This window comes from Thamnophis elegans, chromosome 3, assembly GCF_009769535.1.
Source record: "Thamnophis elegans isolate rThaEle1 chromosome 3, rThaEle1.pri, whole genome shotgun sequence".
NCBI classification, from domain to species: domain Eukaryota; kingdom Metazoa; phylum Chordata; class Lepidosauria; order Squamata; family Colubridae; genus Thamnophis; species Thamnophis elegans.
Genome location: NC_045543.1, coordinates 134025616 through 134048098, shown reverse-complemented (window position 1 = coordinate 134048098; position 22483 = coordinate 134025616). Strand labels below are relative to the sequence as shown.

General features: G+C 39.7%; 1 protein-coding gene across 1 annotated transcript in view; it reads left to right on the top strand.

The window, feature by feature from the left end:
• Nucleotides 1–22483, top strand: part of WDR7 (WD repeat domain 7) — a 248113-nt gene that overhangs the window by 5629 nt on the left and 220001 nt on the right. The window contains 9 exon segments of the mRNA XM_032213469.1: nt 10119–10290; nt 13880–13986; nt 14239–14317; nt 15780–15954; nt 17410–17486; nt 18514–18633; nt 18744–18889; nt 20150–20264; nt 20967–21108. Of these exon segments, the coding sequence (XP_032069360.1) occupies nt 10132–10290; nt 13880–13986; nt 14239–14317; nt 15780–15954; nt 17410–17486; nt 18514–18633; nt 18744–18889; nt 20150–20264; nt 20967–21108 (1120 nt within the window). The 5' untranslated portion in view covers nt 10119–10131.

Below are 22483 nucleotides of genomic sequence, written 5' to 3'. Positions count from 1 at the left end.
ATAGACACGGAGCCTGGACCGTCTGTCAACCCTCAGATGGAGCGGTAACAGCTCCCAGGTCTGGAGGTGGCTGATGAGGAAGAGGAAGAACAGTGCCTGACGCATGGATGCGCAGAAGGCAGAGGAAAGGAGAACAGTGGAAATCTGTGGGCCGGTCCTTGGGACGGAAGAGCCGCCACTGCTAGTGAAGCCCCATCCTAGTTCTGGGATAAAAGGCAGTGGGTGGAGATGAATAGATGTGGCAGACAACTTTTCATCTCCTTGCCAGGCAGACTTGTTAGCCTGTGGTGAAAGAATTTTTTTGCTGGGGCTGTTGGTGCTTTTAATAAATGAATCATTGATTAAACTTCAGAGGGTCTGTTGTGTTTGGGGAGCTGGGTCAGAACACTTTTGAAGCTTTTAAACCATCATTTACATATCCTGGTCTCCATTAGACTAACTATAAACATCCAAGCTACATTTTGGTTTATCAAATTGTTGAAGCCAGTATGATGAAAGTATATCAATTGCTGTATCTTTCCTTTGGAGATTTAAAACAATTATGGATCTCTCCTAATTTAATCCTGCCTGTGAGGCAGACTGGATTGAGAAAAAGGGATATAGGCGGTTCTCGATTTATCACCACAACTGAAGCCAAATTTTCAGTTGCTAAGCAAGTCAGATGTTATGTGAGTTTTTGGTCTATTTTATGGCCTTTCTCGCCACAGTGATTAAGTGACTCCTTGGAGTTCTTAATAACGTGCTGGTTAGGTAAACCTGGCATCCCCATTGTCTTTGCTTGTCAGAAGATCACAAAAGGTGATCACATGATCCCAGGACACCACAACCATCATAAATATGAGTTAGTTGCCAAGAGGCTGAATTTTGATCATGTGACCATGGGGATGACGCAATGGTTCTAAGTGTGAAAATTGGTCATAAATCATTTTTTCCAGTGCCATTGTAATTTCGAACAGTAACTAAACAAAATGGTTGTAAATTGAGGGCTAGCTGAACCTCAGCTCATCCAGTGAGCTGAGTTGAGATTAGATCTTTCCCAAATGCCTTAACTGCTATATTACAAGGAAGCTTAAGCACTAGCTTTGTAAAGGTGTTGAATTTATGGCACGTATGTTGCTTCTCTCAACTCTTGGGTGAGATTCTTCCCTTTACTTGTATACATAATGAGATTTTAATCTACATTTCTGGCTTAGATCCTGTTTGGTCAAGGCACACCAGGCTAAAGAATTTGACAACATTTACAGTTAACAGAATAATTTGCGTTTTTGGCTTTTGTGGTATTTATGTGTGTGGAATAATATATGCACAGTTTTTAACTGGAAAAAGGTTAATTCAAAGTGTGAAAATTTTCCATGGATATATTCGTGAAATCTTCAGGAGTTAAACTTCAGAAAGAACTGTTCTTCTTACCTGAGAGTAATGCTAAATTTTTATGCTGTATTTTAGGCCATGATTTGTTAAAAACTAGTATTTGACTAGGTTCCCACAACAAGTTAAGACTATGAGCCAGGGCTTATAGGCTTCAAGAGCTGTATTCATATAGATAGAAAACTGAAACCAAAAAGTGTACATTATAGCAATAGCATTTAGGCGTATATACAGCACTCTCTAGGCCTGTGATGGCGAACCTATGGCACACATGCCACAGGTGGCACGCAGAGCCCTCTCTGTGGGCACGCCAGCTGTCGCCCCAGACCAGCCCCACCACACATGCGCGTCCGCCTCCCGCTGACCTGGTCTTCAGGTCTCGGGGGGCACTTGCATTGCATTTTGGGGCCTCGTGTGTCACCCCCTCAGTGCTTTTGGGGCCTAGAAGTCCTCCTGTACCAACCTGGAAGCCAAAATGGAGCACAGGGACGCCATGCGAGGGGCCTTGGTACCCCATTTTGGGCCTGGAAAGCCTCCTGCACCAAACTGGAAACCAAAAATGGGGTGGAAGGAGCGTGGGGAGTTGTGAGCGCATGGGTGGGGAACATGTGGGGGATCAGACGTGCATGCGTGGGGTCGGGTGCATGGGGGTTCATGTGCACATTGCATTATGGGTGCAGGTACATGTGCATGCTTCTGGCACGCAATGACAAAAAGGTTAGCCATCTCTGCATTAGTGTCTTTGTTTCCCTCCCCCTCCCACCCTCTCTCTCCCTCCCTCCCTCTCCCTCCCTCTCTCTCTCTCTCTCTTTCTCTCCTTCACTCTCTCTGAACACTAAAGGTTTAAGCAAGCAAAGAGCCCAGATCAAACATGAAAAAAGAAAGAAAGAAATATGCTTACTTTTTGTCTCAAACATTATAATCTACTATAGGGCAATTGACATGAGGGGAAAACAGGTAAAATCTTTATTGCCTGCTTCTGGCCCACTAGCTTACTGAAAGGCTTCAGCTGTTGTGAAGTTGAAAACTAACTGGTAGTGCCAAATATAAATACTGAACATAAACATTTGTATTACTATTTTTAACCAGTCCTGTTTATGTCTTCCCTGCCATGGAAACTCGCCAACTGCTCCTTGTATACACAAGGTTTATACCCATTTCCATGCATCTGCAATAGAGGCAAAAAAGCAGCCAGATAGATAAAAGAAAATATAAAAATCCTGAGGAGAGATTAATTTCTGGAGATATTATTGAAATTCACTTTACATTTCATCTGCCCCATTCATATATCTCCATCAAGGCAAAAAACAAAACAAAACTGTGAAGCGTCCTTGCTACTGAAAAGTATTATTGAATTCAGTGAGGCTTCATCCCAGATAGGGAAGGTTCTATCTATACTATAGATTCTATAGGTTTGCAATATACACTTCTATAAAAAAATATTTTTAAGAAAATTAATTAGATTCAAGAACACTTAACCTGGGTTCATACAGCATACTTAATCATAATTTAAGGTAAATCCATTATTGCAAATCCATAATTTTATTGTAACCCCGCCCCCCCAGTCATTTACATAAGATACTGTAGATGGTATAGAAGTGTGATTAATAATGGAGACCTGTGTCAGCAAATTCTGCCCACAGCCTGGAGTTTGATCCTGATGGGGCTCAAGGTTGACCCAGCCTTCCAGTCTTCCGAGGTCATTAAAATGAGGACCCAGATTGTTGGGAGCAATATGCAAATAATGCTTACATTGTAAATTGCCTAAAGCAGGGATGGCGAACCTTTTCGGCACTGAGTGCCGAAAAGGGAGCATGCATACTTATCTGGGTCACAACCTGGAAGAGGAGCTGCCCTGGGCGCATGCCCAAAAATGAACTTCTGGTTTCCGGTACGCCCATGTGCACCAGCCAGCAAGTCTTCCAGGTTTTTGGTGCGCAGGCGTGTATGATAGTCAGTTGGCCAGTGCACATTTCTGGAAGACCAGATATTCCAGTTTCCAGCACTGCTGCATGCATGAAAGCCAGGTGATCATCGCGTGCGCATGTGCGCCAGAAACCCAGAAGAGAAACGGGTGACGCCACACGTCAGACGCTCCGTGTGCCCAAAGTGGCATGAGTTCCATAGGTTCGCCATCACGGGTATATATGCAGGCCTTAACAATATCCCAATCAGCTGGTAAATATGCAGAGTGTCTATAAAAAGAAAAAATCAACCCTATTGTATAAGAAGTGAATCCTTTAACAATATACTTAAATACTATCTAGAAAAATGATGTCTTGTATTACTTGATGATGCTCTTGGGGCATGATTAGACATAGCAATAGCAATGTATTAACTTCATTGATTTCTTTGAACTAAAATCAATATTTTTAATGTGTTTGTGTGTGTATGTTGGGAAGTTAAAGACACCATATACAGGTAGTTCTCTACTTACAAGTGTTCATTTGGTAATCATTCAAAGTTACAACAGAACTGAAAAAGTGACATAATTTTTCACACTTATGACCGTTGCAACATCCCCATGGTCACATGGTCAAAATTTGAATGTTTGGCTGCTGACTCATATTTATGATGGTTGCAGTGTCCTGGAGTCATGTGATCACATTTTGTGACCTTCTGACAAGTAAAGTCAATGGAGAAGCCACATTTATTGAATAACTATGGTACTAACTTAACTGCAATGATTCATTTAACAACTGTTGAAAAAATGTAATAAAATAGGGCAAAATTCACTTAGCAAATGTTTTGCTTAGCAACAGAAATTTTAGGCTCAATTGTGGTCATAAGTTGAGGACTACCTGTTTTCACTAAATCAAGTTTCACGTTTCACAGTACTTTCCAATTGCAAGAATCAGTGGATACTGTTTTGATCCAATAACAAAATCTAAAACTTAAAATGATCAAGATTAAGCTGACCAGCTATAATTAAATAATTTGCAGCCAAAGTAAAATAAATGTTCAAAAATTATTTAAAGAACTTAATCATTAATATATATATGTTACATTTGTTGCAAAATGTATTGATATTTTAAAAAAATATTTCTTCAGCCCCAAATTTTGGGCACTTGTTAATCAAAATTCATGTTAATGAATTTCCATTAATATATTTTTGACTAACTCATTCCCAGGATAACAAGTCCTTCTTTTGTACATTAATATACATGATCGGTTTTTTGTTTTTGTTTTAAATAAGTTTTGGTTATTGCCTAATATTGTCTGTTCTGAACATGGACAGACATATACATTTTTTACATATTTGTGTGTATTTGCCTGTCTTATTTAGGCTATAAGATGCAGGTGATAAATATTAGCTTTTATTTGTGTTTTCTACCACGAACAAAGTATAAATCTTTTGCCTGTAGGAATGCATGGACTATACCCGTGATGGCGAACTTAGGCCACGCGTGCCACTGGTGGCATGCGAAGCCATTTCTTAGGGTACACGAAGAGGCTTCCCTGAAGCCTCTGAAGGGTGAAAAACGGCCCTATGGGCAACCTCGGTACACCCACGTTACACCTATCCTCCGCGAGCTGCACTGGTTACCGATCAGTCTCCGGATACACTTCAAGGTGCTAGTCGTAACTTATAAAGCCCTTCATGGTATTGGATCTGGGTACTTGAGAGACCGCCTGCTGCCAATTACCTCCCACAGACCCATTAGATCTCACAGGGTTGGCCTCCTCCGGGTGCCATCTACCAGCCAATGCCACCTGGCTATTACCCGGGGGAGGGCCTTCTCTGTGGCAGCTCCGGCCCTCTGGAATGAACTCCCCGCAGGGATTTGGACCCTCACCACTCTCCAGGCCTTCCGAAAAGCCGTCAAAACCTGGCTTTGTCGGCAGGCCTGGGGGTGATGAGTTCCCTCCCCTCTCGACATGTATGGTTGTGCGACTGTTGCCTACTTTTATTATTTGTATTTTGTCTTTTATGTTCTCCCTTTTTTTCCCCTTTGAATTGTTCTCCGCCCTGAGTCCTCCTGGAGAAGGGCGGCGTACAAATAATAAAATACCAATACCAATACCAACCCGGAAGTCTGTTCCCGAAGTTTCCGTTTGCGCATTGGGCTGTTTCTCCTCCCCCCACCAGGCTTCAGGAAGCTTCCTTGAAGCCTCTGGAGAGCGAAAAACGTCCCAACATGCAAATTGGAAGTCGGAAAATGCGCTGTTTCCGGCCTCCAGAGGGCCTCCTGTGGGCGGGGAAGGCCATTTTCACCTTTCCCTGATCTCCTAGAAAGACTCTGGAGCCTAGGGAAAGCGAAAAATAGGTCCACCATGCCATTGTGTGCCAAAAGTGGGGGGGGGGGGGGGACAAGCACGCATGTGCAGAAGAGAGGGCGGATAGAATTATGGATGTGGGTGCACACACACGCGCACGACCTGCCACACTCCCCCCGCTTTTGGCATGCGATGGCAAAAAGGTTAGCCATCACTGGACTATACTTAATAATTCTGTGGACTGTTTATAGAAGTGATAGTGATAGATGTTAATTAGAATTTCTGGTTTGTTCCTCTCAAACTAGCTAGCAAATAGAAGGTAAGACTTAACCACGATTTCCAGTTTTGGCTTGGTAGAATGTTTATCACAAGTTTGAATTTATATGCATTACAGAGCCCAAGGTTTGCTTAGCTAGGAATAGCAGTCCCAAAAATATTGTGTTCATGTTCACATAAAATCCTGTGTTACTGTATTGTGTAAACATACTCTCCATGAGTATGACTTCATGTGTTGTGTGAATTTGGTTGATTTATGTAATTAATGTTAAAAACGGCTGTTTGGGAAATGCTGTCATGAAACCTGTAAGCCATTTGTGTGAGTTTAGCTGTCTCAGGGCTTTTAGAAAATCAAAGGGGCAGTTTCAGTCTCCTTATTATGAAGAACAATCCATAGCAGCAGTGAAACAATAATTATTGCCTGGAGTTAAGTGGGTTGTGAGCAAAGATTGATCTGAGTGGGAAGTTAGCCACACTGCTGCTTGTAATGATAATCCACCAATAAAACGGAGGAATGGAATTTTGAGAATAATTATATTCCCAAAGTGCAAGAATTGACTCATATTTTCCATATTATACCTTTATCTCTTATAACTCAAACTTCTGTTCATTTTAAAGCTAGACTGGATCTAGGCCCCAATTCAATCACTGATGCTGAACTCAAACGTAACAACAATATGGAAATGTTACACCACTTGAGGGATATATATGCCTCAATCTCTCCGTCTAGATTAAAGGGATGGGATTAGCATTGACTAGCCCCAAGTCTCTTATCTTGCAAGCTTAGACAAAGTCATCCAAATGCTAGTGATGTTTCAAGATGCGCTTGGTATGTTGTATAGTTGTATCTAAGAATGTAAGGAAGCGTCCCAGACATGCAATAGAAAATATGAATATAGTACAAAAACAGGATATCATTACTTATAGGCAGCTTCTTACTGCAGAAAGAGGTGTTCTACAACTGAAACCCTTGGATGTACTAAAAAAGGAAAAGGTAATTCAAACATGGTTTCAGTACGGGCAGTTACAGGCTAGATGGAAAATAGATCAAAAAATTGGCTTTATGCAAGTCGAGGATAATTTACTTAAACAAATTAGAGATCAAAGTCCAATGCATATAAAGAGATTATATAATGTATTAATAGAAATTGACTCGGAAACAGAACTAGTTAAAGACTGTATGATTAAATGGGCTCAAAATGTTGAAGAACCAATAATGTTGGATATATGGGAAAAGATAAGTAAGAGAAATGTAAAATTTACACAGGCCCAAAACTTGAGAGAAAACTTTTATAAGATGTTTTATAGATGGCATTTAGATCCTAAAAAAATGGCTTCTATGTATCCGAACTTACAATCTAAATGCTGGAGATGTGATTGTATGGACGCTACATATTTTCATATATGGTGGACTTGCAAAAAGGTTAAAGCATTTTGGATTAAAATATGGTGGATTATGCAAAATGTTCTTAAAAAAAGGATAAAGTTTACCCCTCAGTTATTTTTGTTAGGCATAATTACTGATTGTACAGTTGTAGAGACTAATCTGATATTGCATTTAATAACTGCAGCTAGATTGTTGGTGGTGCAATACTGGAAGAAGGAAGGTTTGCCTACTATTCAAGAATGGACATTGAAAGTAACAAACCTAGCAGAGATGGCCAAAATATCTGCATATCTTAAGGACCATTCAAATGAGAGATACAAACTGGAGTGGAAAAGATGGATTGATTATACTCAAAACAAATATGGGACTAAGAAATTCCAGATAGTTTATGATTAGAGATCAGGAATTATAAATTATCTAGAGTTAGTCCAGCAAGGAGGAGCTAGAGTTCAATGGAAATACGTTGTTAACTATCTTTTTTCTTTTTTTTTTCTTTTAACTGTACCTTAGATTCTCTTTGTTAAAGATTTATACCCTGTATTGGTTCTGGGAAGTCGGGGGGGGGAGGGGGAAGATTGGGGGGGGTGGGGGGGAGGGTGGGGGAGAGGGTGAGGGGGACTAAACATTTGTAAAAGTTGGTGTTTTTCTTTCAAAAATGTTCAATAAAAAAAAAAGAATGTAAGGAAGCAATATAAACCCCTCCATGACAGTTACTGTATTGGATTCATATAGGGCGGTGTGACAAGTTCAGCTATACACGGAGCAAGAGTATGTACAGTTAGTCTTTAACTTGAAACTATTTACTTGGTGACTTTTCAAAGTTACAACGGCACTGAACAAAGCACCGTCTTATGACCGTTTTTCACACTTACGACAGTTGTGCTCAAAATTTGGATGCTTGGCAACTGGCGTGTATTTATGACAGTTGCAGTGTCCCAGGGACATGTGAACATTTGCGACCTTCTGACAAGCAAAGGCAACGGGGAAGTCAGATTTACCTTAGAAGCGTGTTGCTAACTTAACAACTATAGTCATTCACTTAGCAATTCTGGCAAGAAAGGTTGTAAAACGGGGCAAAACTCACTTAATTCCTGCCTTGCTTAGCAACAGAAATGTTGGCCTTAGGTGTGGGTTGCCTGCATGTGTTACGGTGCCGGCCAACACAGAAAAAAATGTTATCTTTTTCTCTAAAGAGTTTCAATTTTCTGAGATCTTCTCGGAAAAGTTTGGATATGAAATTGAATAGCTACATTATGCTTCTTTCTCCTTGGATATATATCCATTTGCTTTAATTATTTACTTTAATCCATTTGCTTATTATTTACTTTAATTACACTTTTGTAACACTTCCATTCTTAGTGGCTAGATCCAGGATAAGCCTCTAATCCCGTGATGGCAAACCTGTGGCACGCATGCCAGAAGTGGCACGCAGAGCCCTCTCTGTGGGCATACACGCCATCATCAGCTGCTCTTCCGGGTTCCATTGGACACATGCGTGGTGGACAGCTGGTCTGGCACACATGCACACCAGCCAGCTTCTCTCTTCTGGGTCCCGGCGCTCGCATGTGCGCCGGCCAGCTGGTCTTCAAAGACCAGGTGGCTGGTGCACATGTGCACGCTTGAACCCGGATGAGGTCAGGTGGCTGCTGCGCATGTGCATGACAGAACCCGGAAGAGCAGCTGGCTGCTGGGCGCATGCACACCGGCAAGCTGCTCTCTTCTGGGTTCCGGTGCTCTAGCGTGTGCACGCATGCTCCAGTTTTGGCCCTCGGGGCCGAAAAGATAAACTTAACCATCACTGTTCTAATCTAATGTTGTCTGACTGTTAACTAGACAGTGGTCAGTAGTACAGGTAGCCCTTGACTTACAATAGTTCATTTAGCGACCGTTCAAAGTTACAACAGCACTGAAAAAAAGTGACGTATGAATGTTTTTCACACTTATGACCATTGCAGCGTCCCCATGGCCACATGATCAAAATTCAGATGCGTGGCAACTGACTCATATTTATGACGGTTGCAGTGACCCCGAGTCTTGTGATCCCCTTTTGCAGCTTTCTGGCAAGCAAAGTCAACGGGGGAAGCCAGATTCACTTAACGACCGTGTTACTAATTTCACAATTGCAGTGATTCCCTTAACAAGTGTTTGGCTTAGCAACAGAAATTTTGGGCTCAATTGGGATCGTTACCTGTACAAGCTACGTATAGCATTTGCCACTGAAATGTCCAAGTTTCCTTGAATGGTCAAAATACTTAACATGTTTTGAATGGAGCTGAGCATTAACTGGCTGGATTGAACTCTGCACGGCCTTTCTGAGGTCATGCAGAGTTTGGATCAGATATTTTTAGGAGAGAATTACTTCTAATATTATAACACTGAGATTATCATGCATGAAAGCAGCACCTAAATTTATAAATGACCCGATTCAAATTATTATGGGAAAAAATGTTTTGTTAGTAGTTTGCTCTTCTTCTCTTGATAATCTTAGTTCATTCGGAAGAATTAAAATGCCTTCAATGTTGTGTTACCTGCAGTTGTGAAGCTTGCGATGGCATCGATCCACTTTAAACCACACTTTAGATCAGTGGTTCTCAACCTTCCCAATGTTGCAATCCTTTTATACAGTGCCACATGTTGTGGTGATCCCCAAATTGGTGTCTCGGTTCCTAAGATCATCAAAAATATATATTTTCCAATGGTCTTAGGCGACCACTGTGAAAGGGCCGTTCAACCCCCAAAGGGGTCCCGACCCACAGGTTGAGAACCACTGCCTTAGATGTACTCGCTGTATGTTCACAAGATCATATTTCTAAAATCCCACTAAAGAAAATGAGTTCTTGATGTTTTTATTAAACTTTTGTATTTTCAGGCGTGAAACCATAATGGCGGGCAACAGTTTGGTCCTGCCAGTCGTGCTGTGGGGACGCAAAGCTCCTACTCACTGTGTATCCGCTTCGCTATTAATGGATGATGTTTCCATGATTGTCACAGGATGTCACGACGGGCAGATATGTCTATGGGACCTCTCTTCAGATTTAGACGTAAGTTTATATTGTGGGATTAGAATTTTTTTTCCGAAATAAATCAAGTTTTATTTAAAATGTTTTAGAAATATAGTCTTAAGTACATTTCTATACAATTCACTTTGAATTGGGTGCATGTTTTGTAATTTCTTGAAAAGGCATTGCTAATAGTATCTTTGCGTTTCCCGGGAAAATCCTTACTTCCTAAACAAGAACAATCAATATATGTTATTGATATTCATAGGCTTGCTTTTAAAAAAACCATTAAATCGTAGAAAATCAATGAAAAGTGACTCTGTGGGGCTTCCTTTCTCCCATGACCCTTTGGAGGTCAGCATGCTTCGACAAATTTAAAAAGAATAATTAATTCAATTACTGATTTTGGAATGCAGCGTTTCTGTTTCTCCAATCCTGCTTCTAAAAACGTACTACTGATTTATTTGTTTCCAAGGCATGCAGACTGTTTGTAATTCAGAGTGAGCCTTTGAGCAATTTTGACATCCAAACAAATAACCTAGAGTAGTGATGGCGAACCTTTTTCTTAAGAGCCGAGGTGGCGCAGTGGTTAAATGCAGCACTGCAGGCTACTGCTAGATCAGCAGTTCAGCGGTTCAAATCTCACCGGCTCAGGGTTGACTCAGCCTTCCATCCTTCCGAGGTGGGTAAAATGAGGACCCGGATTGTTGGGGGCAATATGCTGACTCTCTGTAAACCGCTTAGAGAGGGCTGAAAGCCCTATGAAGCGGTATATAAGTCTACTGCTATTGCTATTGCTTACAGCATGCCAAAATTTCACGCTGTTGCGCGCACGTGCATGCCCACACCAAGTGAATCCTTCCCACTCACCTGCAAGACCCCCCTGCACTTGCACACACGCCCCCCCCCCCCAGCTCCAAAGGCTTTCCTGAAGCCTGGGGAGTGCAAAAATGGCTTCTCCCGCACCCTAGAAACTGGGAACAAGCTTTTGGTTGGCCCGTTGGGGCCTTTTTTCCCCCTCCCCAGCCTCCGGAGGTTTCCCTGAAGCCCGGGGAGGGCAAAAAACGCTCCAACGGGCCAACCGGAAGTTCATTCCCAGAATTCCGGTTGGGCCATTGGGGCTGTTTTTTGCCCTCCCCAACCTCCGAAGGCTTTCCTGAAGCCTGGGGAGTGCGAAAACGCCCTCTCCCAACCCTTGGGAGGGGAAAAAATATGTGTGCCCCAGAGCTGACGGCTGGCATACCAGCAAATATGGCTCTGCGTGCCACCTGTGGCACATGTGCCATAGGTTTGCCATCATGGACCTAAAGTCTGAAATCATTGTTGAATACTTTTATATCCCTTTTTGTTCAGTTTATATTGGCAGGTATTACATTCAGTTGCATTTGCAGCATCTTTATGAAGAAACTTAACCTACTACCTTAATATTAAATTTATTAGTGATATCTGTTCTGGTAAAGGGAAGTAACTTTCTCAGAATATATTTTCTGTTTTCTGCATGTAACATTAAATAAGAAAGAAAACGGTGGCTAATCACATACAAAGTTTGGGTAGGCTATTCCCCAATTTTCATAGTTTTGGCTTTATAATGCTTCTAGCGGATTAAAAAAAAGGGTCTTCTGCAGTCCCAACGTAAGCCTAAGATTGAAAATCAAGCTTGTCAGATGTTACATCTTTTCTATCCTGCTCTACGGAGTGGAGAGTTGGTCTCTGACAGAAAGCCACTTGAAGAGACTAGAAGCATTTGAAAGGTGGAGTTACAGGCGGCTGTTACATATATGCTGGGTTGATAAAATCAGAAATGAGGAGGTGATAAGCTGCCTGGGAAAGCAAAGGGAAATCATCAAAACCATTAAAAAGTGAAAATTAGAATATTTTGGACACCCAGAAAAATATGTCATGCCACTTAATCCTCCAGGAAAAAAAAATGAAGGCAAACAAGGTCCTGGCAGAAAAAGAACATAATGGCTTCAAAATCTACGGGATTGGTTTGGACAAAACTCAACAGCACTTTTTCGTATGGCTGTTGAAAAAAATAGGATCACCAACATGATCACCAACATCCGATGATGGATATGGCAGAAGAAGAAGAAGAAGAAGAAGAAGAAGAAGAAGAAGAAGAAGAAGAAGAAGAAGAAGAAGAAGAAGAAGAAGAAGAAGATGATGATTCCCCAGTTTTAATTTGTGATCCATTTAGAAGAAAAAGCTGTAAAATCTTAGCAAATACCTCTGTGATTGCACTGGATTCTTTTGTTTCCCACGCAGTGAACAGTGCCTAATTGGCTGCTCTTTTGGAATGCAAAACACAGTGTCAAATACAGCTCAAAGGACTACCTTGACCATCTTTCACGTATTGAACCAAATACTTCAGTTTTCATGAATTGTAAATAAATCAACCTGTGGAACTGTCTTCCAAAGAAATATTCATTACCTTTAAAATGAATTTCGAAAGAGCAAGATGAATGATATTTGGGGATTTGTGTTTTATTCGGAATAATTAAAGCTATATCAAAGCCCTTTGTTGCAGTAAATTATTCACCTTCCATACATAGTGTTGCCATCAGACTAAAGACCTTGAGAATTGGATCACTTCCTAGGCAGTCAGTTGCGGAAGGCAATTTAAACACACTTAATGGTAGATCACAACTTTGGAATAGCTTTGCTATATTGACTGTCTTCATGCTTGAATGACTTGTGCGACCTACTTTTCAAAATTATCATAAAGAATACTGTTTTCTCAACTTTTCATACTTTATTTTTCCAAATCCCTTGAGATAGTAATTATCCACTCATAATTGGGGAAATAAAGGTAATAGCAATAGCAATAGATTTATATACCGCTTTACAGTGCTTTACAGCCCTCTCGAAGTGGTTTATAGAGTCAGCCTATTGCCCCCAACAATCTGGTTCCTGATTTTACTGACCTCGGAAGGGTGGAAGACGGAGTCAACCTTGAGCCGGTGAGATTTGAACTGCTAAATTGCAGGCAGTTGGCAGTTAGCAGAAGTGGTTTGCAGTACTGCATTCTAACCACTGCGCCACCACAGCTCTTATCAAACCACCAAGTAACATGTCCCAAAAAATAAGGTCCAAGGTATCTATCTTCTTTTCAAGGTCTATTTATTAGGTACATGTTAAATTTTCAAGGGCTTGGTGTAAGGCCGTAGTGGACAGGATCCAGAATTACATCCTGTAAGAGCAAGAGTATGAAACGTCTGGCCTGAATCACAGCCTCCAATCAGTCCTCAGTCCAACAGTCCAGTGACTCCAAACTCCACCTTCATCTAGCTGCAGGCATCTTCTCTGTTCCCATGGGAAAGGAATGCCACCTAGACACAACATTCCCCCTTTATCTTTTCAACCCCTCTTTCAATAGTTAGCAAGCGGTGAGCCTGAAGTATTATTAAATTCATTTACTTACAAACATAAAAGCTAACTAAAAAAAACATGCAAAGGCTACAATAAAATATGGCTACACGTATGCCATCTTCAGGGTCAACGGGTATGAAAAGTTTACAAACGTGTATTATTCTCATGCCTTTGACAATGCTTTCTATTATTTATTTTTTTAGTAATATTTGAAATTGAATAATTGAGTTTTTTGTGTGTTTTTTTCCTCCCTTTTTTCTAGATAAATCCTAGAGCTCTCTTGTTTGGTCATACAGCATCAATCACTTGTTTATCCAAAGCCAGTTCTTCAAGTGAAAAACAGTATATAGTGAGTGCATCTGAAAGCGGGTAAGGATTTGTTTTTGAGCCACAGTTTCTGTTGATGACTGAATTATTTTAGGTCTCTTATAAATACAGGATTAATTATTATCTTGAAATCTGTTTGGGCAATGTTTTTTTTGCCTTCAGAGGCAGTCCAGGTATAATTTTTGCATCCTCCTTCTACCCCTTCCTAAAATGATCAATCAATAAACAAGAGAGTACCAAATAATGATTGCTTAACGTTCATACCAATATTTTGCCTTCTTTTTCTTCCTATAGAGAAATGTGCCTTTGGGATGTGAATGATGGAAGGTGCATTGAATTTACAAAATTAGCCTGCACTCATACTGGCATACAGGTAAATACTTTTAAGTGTGGATTAAACTACAGGTAATCCTTGACTTACCCACAGTTCATTTAATGATTGTTAAAGTTACAATGGCACTGAAAAAAATGGACTTACGGCCATTTTTCACAGTTACGACCATTGCAGCATCCCCATAATCATGTGATCAGAATTCAGACAGTTGGCAATTGGTTCGTACTTATGACCTTTGCTGTGTCCCAAAGTTCAGTGATCCCCTTTTATGACCTGACAAGCAAAGTCAATGGGGAAACCAGATTCACTTAACAACCAGGTAACTAACTTAGCAACTGCAGTGATTCACTTAACAACTGTAGGAAAAAAGTCATGAAATGGAGCAAAACTCACTTAACAAATGGGTCACTTAACAGAAATGTTGGGCTCCACTGTGGTTCTAAGTCAAGGACTTCCTGTAGTTATGTATAAATATAAATGTAAACAAATACATAGGCTTCAGTGTAGTAAACTCCTTTTGAGCTTTGCTTTAATCTGATATGGTTTTGAAGTGACTCAAGTACACAATTCAAGTATATCTGTATTAAATACGTATTTTTATGTGATGAAATATTTGAAAACTAAAACCATTAATGATCTTTTGGAGAATTGGCAAAACAACCACAAAGAAATAAATAAATTGTGAGACAGTTAAAGGAACCTGTTTTTGCTGTCTTTTAGGAGCCAGCTGGAATGCAGAAATAGTGAAAGTCAGGTAATTTGTTATAGGGTAAATCTGATTTAAATAAAATTGATTTAAATAATGATTTATATCGCTCGTCAGGAAAATTCAGTTTAATGATTTACTGGGTCAGGAAGATTCCATTAATCATTATTTTCTGCTCAAGATATTTGATACAACCTGATTATTATTTACTCGGAAAAAGAAGCAGTGTTCAGTTTTAGGTGGTAGGCACTCACCTTTATTATAAAGCAACATTTTTACATTAATTTTCATTGAATTCATTAACAGGATTGATGGTTTGATCATTTTGTTTAGTATCCAAGTGGGTATGCACATGTGAATGACTAGAATATGAAATAACTCCAGGTGAATTAATCAGGAATGTTTACCATAATTATTGTTCTAAACAGTTGTATGAGCTTTGCAAAAAAGATCCTGTGTTTTGTTCAATACCTCTTGGAATGCTTACTGTCATCTATCTTTTGTATTTTCGGCGGTTAATACTTTCTGAGCTAGCTAGGTTGATTTTTTAACAAAATGTTTAAAGAAAAATTTGCAGATCTAATACAAATTCTAAAAAAAAGGGTTTCAATTAATTCACCTTTTAAAAATCATTTGTTTCTGCTCCCCTGGATTGATGGCTGCAATGCTGTGTTAACAAAAATGACTAAGCAGTTATGGGCATGCATGATACTTATAAAAAAAAACCTGATTATTTGGTATTTGGGCTGCCGCATATTAGGCTGGCATTGATCTCATTCTTCCATTCTCTTTTAGTTCTATCAGTTCACAGCTGGGATGCAGCGTGAAGGGAGATTGTTGTGTCATGGCCATTATCCAGAAATTCTTGTTGTGGATGCTGCCAGCCTTGAAGTTCTTTACTCCTTGGTGTCGAAGATTTCTAAGGACTGGATCAGTTCTATGACCATTATTCGATCTCGCAGAACACAAGGTGAGCCAATAACCATAGTCCAGGTTCTTATTTTTCAGGAATTGTCTTGGCAACCATAAATAATAATAACAACATATGAAACTTGTATGCCCCCTGACTTCAAACAACTGCCTCACAACAATCCAAGACATTATAGTGAAATCAATAAACAATAAAATATGGAATGAAGTGAGGGGCCTCCCGGTCCCTTGTCAAAGTCCTGGGTGGAACAATAATAAAGAAACAAATTAATCATTAAAAAAGCAAGGCATGAATCAGTTCAGTCACATCTGAATTTGGCTTTGCACAATTCTTGCTGATGCCATGACTATTTTATATTTTACATGTTATTTCATTTACTTCATTTTATATTGTTTTATTATTGTACTAGCCGATAACCCAGCATTGCCTGCATATTTATTTATAGGGGGAAAATGTCCGGACTAAATGTAATTTCTAATGTTGGATTTTCCCTCTTACCAGAGGGAGCCCCCTTGTGGAGTACTGTGAAGCCATTGCCATGGCAAGTCCACTGCGCTGTGCAGTAGAAGCCATTTTACGGCAGTATAGTAGAAGCCATTTAAAGGCACAACAGGCTGTATCTTAACTGAACACACACCCTTGGGGATGTCTTACCCCCACCGTATTTTTCTCCAGAGAACAAATGATCTGTGTACCACGTTTGGTTGAAATTGCTCAAGGCATTCTAGAGTTATGTTGGAACATATATACACACAGAGCCATTTTTATATAGAGAGATTTAGATTGTGTATTGTAAACCATTTAGGGTACACTAAATAGTTAGCATACAACTATTGGTAATAAATTCATTTAAAACAATGTTAGGATGTAATCTTACGTTTAAAGCCAATATTAAGGAATGCTTTGCATATGCGTAAAATCTAAATCCGTGAGACCCAATGAGGAGATCAATCAACAAAAACCCAGTCTCCACCTTCAACCCACAATTTGAAAGAGGAGGAGTCAGAGGAATTCTGGGCCATAAGCAATTCCATAATACAAGAACAGCCCCCCAAAGGCTGAAAATTTCATATATCTTCATGAAATCTTCAGCCTTTTTAGATTAGGTAACTTAGTCATTGCACCATATGCTTAATGTAGAATGAGAAAATATCAAGAATATGGGAAGTTGCTTTTCATCAAATCAGGTCTTTGTTCAGTTTCATTTGGCTGCGGTAGCTGTTCCTCATAGACTGAACAGAATATTTTGCTCCTGAGACTAGATATAGACTGGATCTAAAATCCTTTGTTTGTCAAGAAATTGGTTTTATGCTTACCAACATCATATGTATTCCCCTGAGCTTCTCAGCTCATGAATGTGAGATATAATAAATGCATTTCTTAGGTTTTATCCTCAGCATTTTATTTTCATTGTGTGGATCAGATAAATGCTACTGAATTTATGAAATATTTCCGACTCTCTTGTGGGACAATGATTTTTTATTTCTTCTCTAGAGGACACTGTTGTAGCAGTATCGGTGGCTGGCATTCTTAAAGTATGGATTGTAACTTCTGAAGTGAGTCACATACAGGTAAGGAAAAACAAATATAGCTTATAGTGATGAGCTTCTTTTTTCCAGTATTGGCTGCTTGATTGACTTATTTTTTCAGTGCTGTGTTACCCTTGAAAGATTTTTATCAATACCGCTTAGACTTATATACTGCTTTACAGTGCTTTACAGCCCTCTCTAAGCAGTTTACAGAGTCAGCCTATTGCCCCCAACAATTTAAGTCCTCATTTTACCAACCTCAGAAAGATGGAAGGCTGAGTCAACCTTGAGCCTGGTGAGATTCGAACTACCAAATTGCAGGCAGCTGCAGTCAGCAGAAGTAGCCTGCATTGTGACCACTGTGCCACTGCAGCTCATAGTTTCAGCAGTACTTCTGTTTCTGCTCAGATATGCTATCCTTGATGCCCAGCGGTTATTTAAAATTTATTGAGTGGAAGGTTTGTTTGTTTTTCCTAAACTATGATTAGAGTACATTCATTTATGCCAGGGGTGTCAAATTGGTGGCCTGCCAACGGAATGTGTCACGTGTAGCCCACACCCACCACAGCTCCTTGAAGAGGAAAAATGTCACAATATATCACATGACAGCAACGTGACGCTGTGAGATTGACACCAGAGATTGATGCAGACACAGAAGATTTTATATTGTAAACTGTGGATTAAATGTGGATTCACTTTTCAGTTTCAGTTTTAGTTCTTCAGTTCTTATCCTGCATATTATACCTGTTTCAAGAAAAGGGAATTCATTCTTATCATGTTTCTAGGGCTCAGTTTTCCCCCATCAACAGTTGGATTCTAAATACAACTGTGTACTGTAATGGAATTTGAAAACGATACACTGAATTTAAAAATAAGAAATATATACGGCCAAACATATTTTTATTTTGAAATCAATCCTTCAAGCTAGGATTCAAAGCTAGAAAAGGAACAAGACAAAGAAAAATAGAAAAGAGCAATTTAGGAAGGAGGAGTAGAGAAATGAAAGTTACATTGTAGATTATTTGCATAAAAGACTTTAAACCTCTCCTTACTTTTAATCTTTTTCAAGGATACGGAACCAATCTTTGAAGAGGAATCTAAACCAATTTACTGTCAGAACTGCCAGAGCATTTCCTTCTGTGCATTTACCCAAAGATCACTTTTGGTAGTTTGTTCTAAATACTGGAGGGTAAGGATAACCAGTTAAGTGAAAGCTGGTATTTCAAGAAAGGCTATTTTTATTTATGTATATTTCTTAATTTACAATCAATTTATGTTACTGCAATTACTTTTCCTTAGGTTTTTGATGCTGGAGATTATTCCTTGTTATGCTCAGTTCCAAGTGAAAATGGACAGACGTGGACAGGAGGTGATTTTGTGTCAGCAGACAAATTGATAATATGGACTGAAGATGGACAAAGTTTTATATATAAACTGCCAGCCAGGTATGTGAAAGGGCATAAATAAGTAAATAAATATTACTATCCAGAGTTCTGTGTGTACAGATAGAATGACAGATAGTGATACTAATAAATTAGTTTATCAAACTATACATTTTTACTGATCTGTCATTAAAACAGAGAGGACCTTTGGTGATATGGTTAAGGCATCAGGCTAGAAACCAGGACGTCATGAATTTAGTCTTGCTTTAGACACCAAACTAGCTAGGTGACCTTGAGCCATTCACTTTCTCTTAGCCCTAGGAAGGAGGCAATGGCAAACCAGTCCTTGCAAACCTTGTCAAGAAAATAGCACTTAGACTTATATGCTGCTTTATAGTGTTTTGTAGCCCTCTCTAAGCAGTTTACAGAGTCAGCATGTTGCCCCCAAGAATCTGGATCCTCATTTTACCAACCTTGGAAGGATGGAAGGCTGAGTCAACCTTGAGTTGGTCAGAATCAAACTGCTGGCAGTTGTCAGAATTAGCCTGCAATACTGCACTCTAACCATTGTGCCACCACAGCTCCTTGGACATATTTGATTGGAACAACGACAAAAAAGTAGAATATCTCCCAGTAGTCTGAACTTGGGCATTATAGGAAACTAGGATCAGCACTATTTCTTTCAATGTGCCGGATAGGATTTCTTTTTATGTGCAAGAAAAGAGGAGAGAGGGACTGTGATAGAGATAAATAAATAAGTTTGAACTGGCTTTATTGTGCAGTTTGTGAAGCTGAATGAAGGATAAAGTTCATATTGTCAGTGTGTAGGTGATTAGCTTTTTAAATTTCCCCGTGAGTAGTTAAATTTAGATCTGCAGAAATGTATTATTTCTACTTCTTTGCTAATTTTGTCAACTTAATTAGCAAACCAGCGCCTGAACTATACTTAAGTTTGGATAATGACTTTTACCCTTATGTAGAGGATTGCTGTTAGATTGTATTGTACAAATAGATCCCACATTTTAGAAACATTTTTTTCTGCTGCTTTTCATGTGAATTTTTACATTATTTCCACATTTAGATTTAAAATATGAAATATAACCCCTTCTCTTTTTAACTCTGTGTTTCTCAGCCTCGCACTTTAACATGTGTGGAATAATTCCCAGAATTCCCCATCCAGGAATTCTTAAAAGTTGCTGACATTAAAAAATATTGCTCTAAACGATCTAGTCCATTATTATAATATGGATGCTAAAGCTGCAATTTGGGGTATGTTTCTTAATTGTTATATGAGCAGGTAGATATAAACTTTCTGGTTTCCAGTTGCTTACCAGCTAGCAAATCATTTCGAAGTGATGTTGGAAAAGTGATTGAAAACCTCAGTCCTCCTCAACTCTACTGTACTCTGGACCAAGGAGAGCAGAACGCAGACAAACAGGTAAAATTTGACCTGCTTTCTTGTTTAGAAGCTTTATTAAGTTAGAAGCTAATAATTTGAAACACTTTTGAGATCATGGACAAGTTGCTGCTTACTTATATTTTGGTACCGATTTCATCCCCCCCCCACTTAATATAAGAGTGCTTTCTAAAGGGATATATATCCAGCAGCTTTGCAAATGTTCTTTTGGTATCCCCAAAAGTTCCTATTCTTCGAGATGTTTTTAATAGTCATTTTGATATACTTTGGGATACTTATTTTTTACATAATATTTATTTTTAGGTGCAGTTTATTAACACATTTCTTTTGGGCTGTATTACAGGGTGTTGCTGTTTTTATAGGTTTTAGTTTGCACCAAAGATTCCAGATCTGGGGGAAATTGAAAATCAAATAAACAGTGTTAGCTTTGCGTTGTATTTCTTTAATATGCCTTTTCTGCATACCATCTTGAAATTATATTGTGTATTGATTAGTTAAAAGAGTGTTAATAATTGCTGATATTGAATAGATATACATTGTTAGTTTTTCCTTTTATAAGACTATATTTCCTGACGTTGCTCAGTTAACAGTCCTGAAATTAAGATCTCACCTAGGCATCATAGCATGACACAGGCACAATAGAATTGGGATCCAGATGAACAAGATTTTACTCTACTTGTTAACTTGTCTAAAAAGCTGTTTCATGTCTGGTTTGTTTTACAGTTATTAATCTGCCCTCCTGTCACTCAATTCTTCTATGGCCGTAGGGAATGTTTCCATAAATTACTAATCCAGGGAGACTCTTCAGGAAGGCTCACCATTTGGAGTATTCCAGATTCACTTGACGAGGAAAATATGACTGAAGGTAATTGTTGTCATCGCAGGTAGCAGCTATCAGGGTTCCAAGTAATAGATCCATTGCTAACAAAACTCCCAAGGCAGGTAGTAGGTTCCTCAAAGAATAGCTTTATTGGCAAAGATCTGGTGAAAACCGACTTTGAAGAGTCCCTCGGTTTTCACCTAATTAAAAATGAAAGTTTTTCCCTCAATCCCAAACAGTCAGTCATGGCCCAATCAAGGCAGCGTCCACTAGTCTGATGACATCACTCCTCCTTCCTCTGGCCAGGTGTGAGAATATCCCTGGTTCTCAAAAGAAGATATTTTATTTTATCTACACAACCCCAGCTATCTCTAATTCCCCCTCCCTATCCCTCCGCTCTGAGTTGGCAGCACTGAAGCTCCAAGATGGCCTCAGCCAGGCCAGCTTCAGGGTTGACAGCAGCACCTGGTATTGTACCTTTCAAGAAAGATTAGTCTTGGTTTCTATTTAGACAAGATAGCTTTCTTCAGAGCCAGATTTCACATTCTTCCTTCAGCACTCCTCCAGGGCAGGTATAAGAGAATACCTATTGCAGAACGGGTTTATACATGTAGTAAAGGAGAAGTAAAAGATAATTCACATGTTCTATTACACTGCGAGCTATACAGAGCTTGTAGGTCTGCACATATCCTCCCCTTATTAGAGAGATTGCCAGGGAGGGCAGGCAATTTTTATCTAGGCTTTCTCCTTCAGGACACAAACCCAGCTACCACGTATGCAGTGGCAAAGTTCTGTGTGGCTGCAATGTCCATAAGAAAAAAATTGGTTACAGAAGTATAGTTGTCATCTGGTACCAATTATCTGGACATACCTCTAACAATCTTTGGACCATTGTATTTACTCCTATACTTAACAGCGTTGCACCCAGGTAAACTAGGGAGTGACCCGAACTATCTGAGAACATGTATGTTATTTTCCACTTTTAACATCAATACTTTTTAATTATATCTTAATGTCAGTACATTTTAACATATTGTAAAAACTAATGTGTATTGCAGGTCTTTGACCGAAATAAAGATTTACTTACTTACTATTTAGACAAAAATCGGGAGACAGGGAGTTCTTGGTGCTCTCTGAGCTTGGCTGGTTGCTTGCAGATGTTTCATTACTCAACTAAGTCAGGGGTCCCCAGCCTCTGGGCTGCGGCTGACTTTAGTGGGCCATGAACTGTTTGCAACTGGACCATGGAAACAGTGGGCCAGCCGGTACACCCCCACTTGTGTGAGCAGCAGACAAGCACCTGCATGCATGCTCCAGTTGCATGAGCGGTGGGCATGTGTGCACCCTGCTGATGCAAATGGAGCTGTGCAGGCACGTGCTTTCTGGTGGCTTGCACTGAACCATCCCCTCCCTCCTCCCA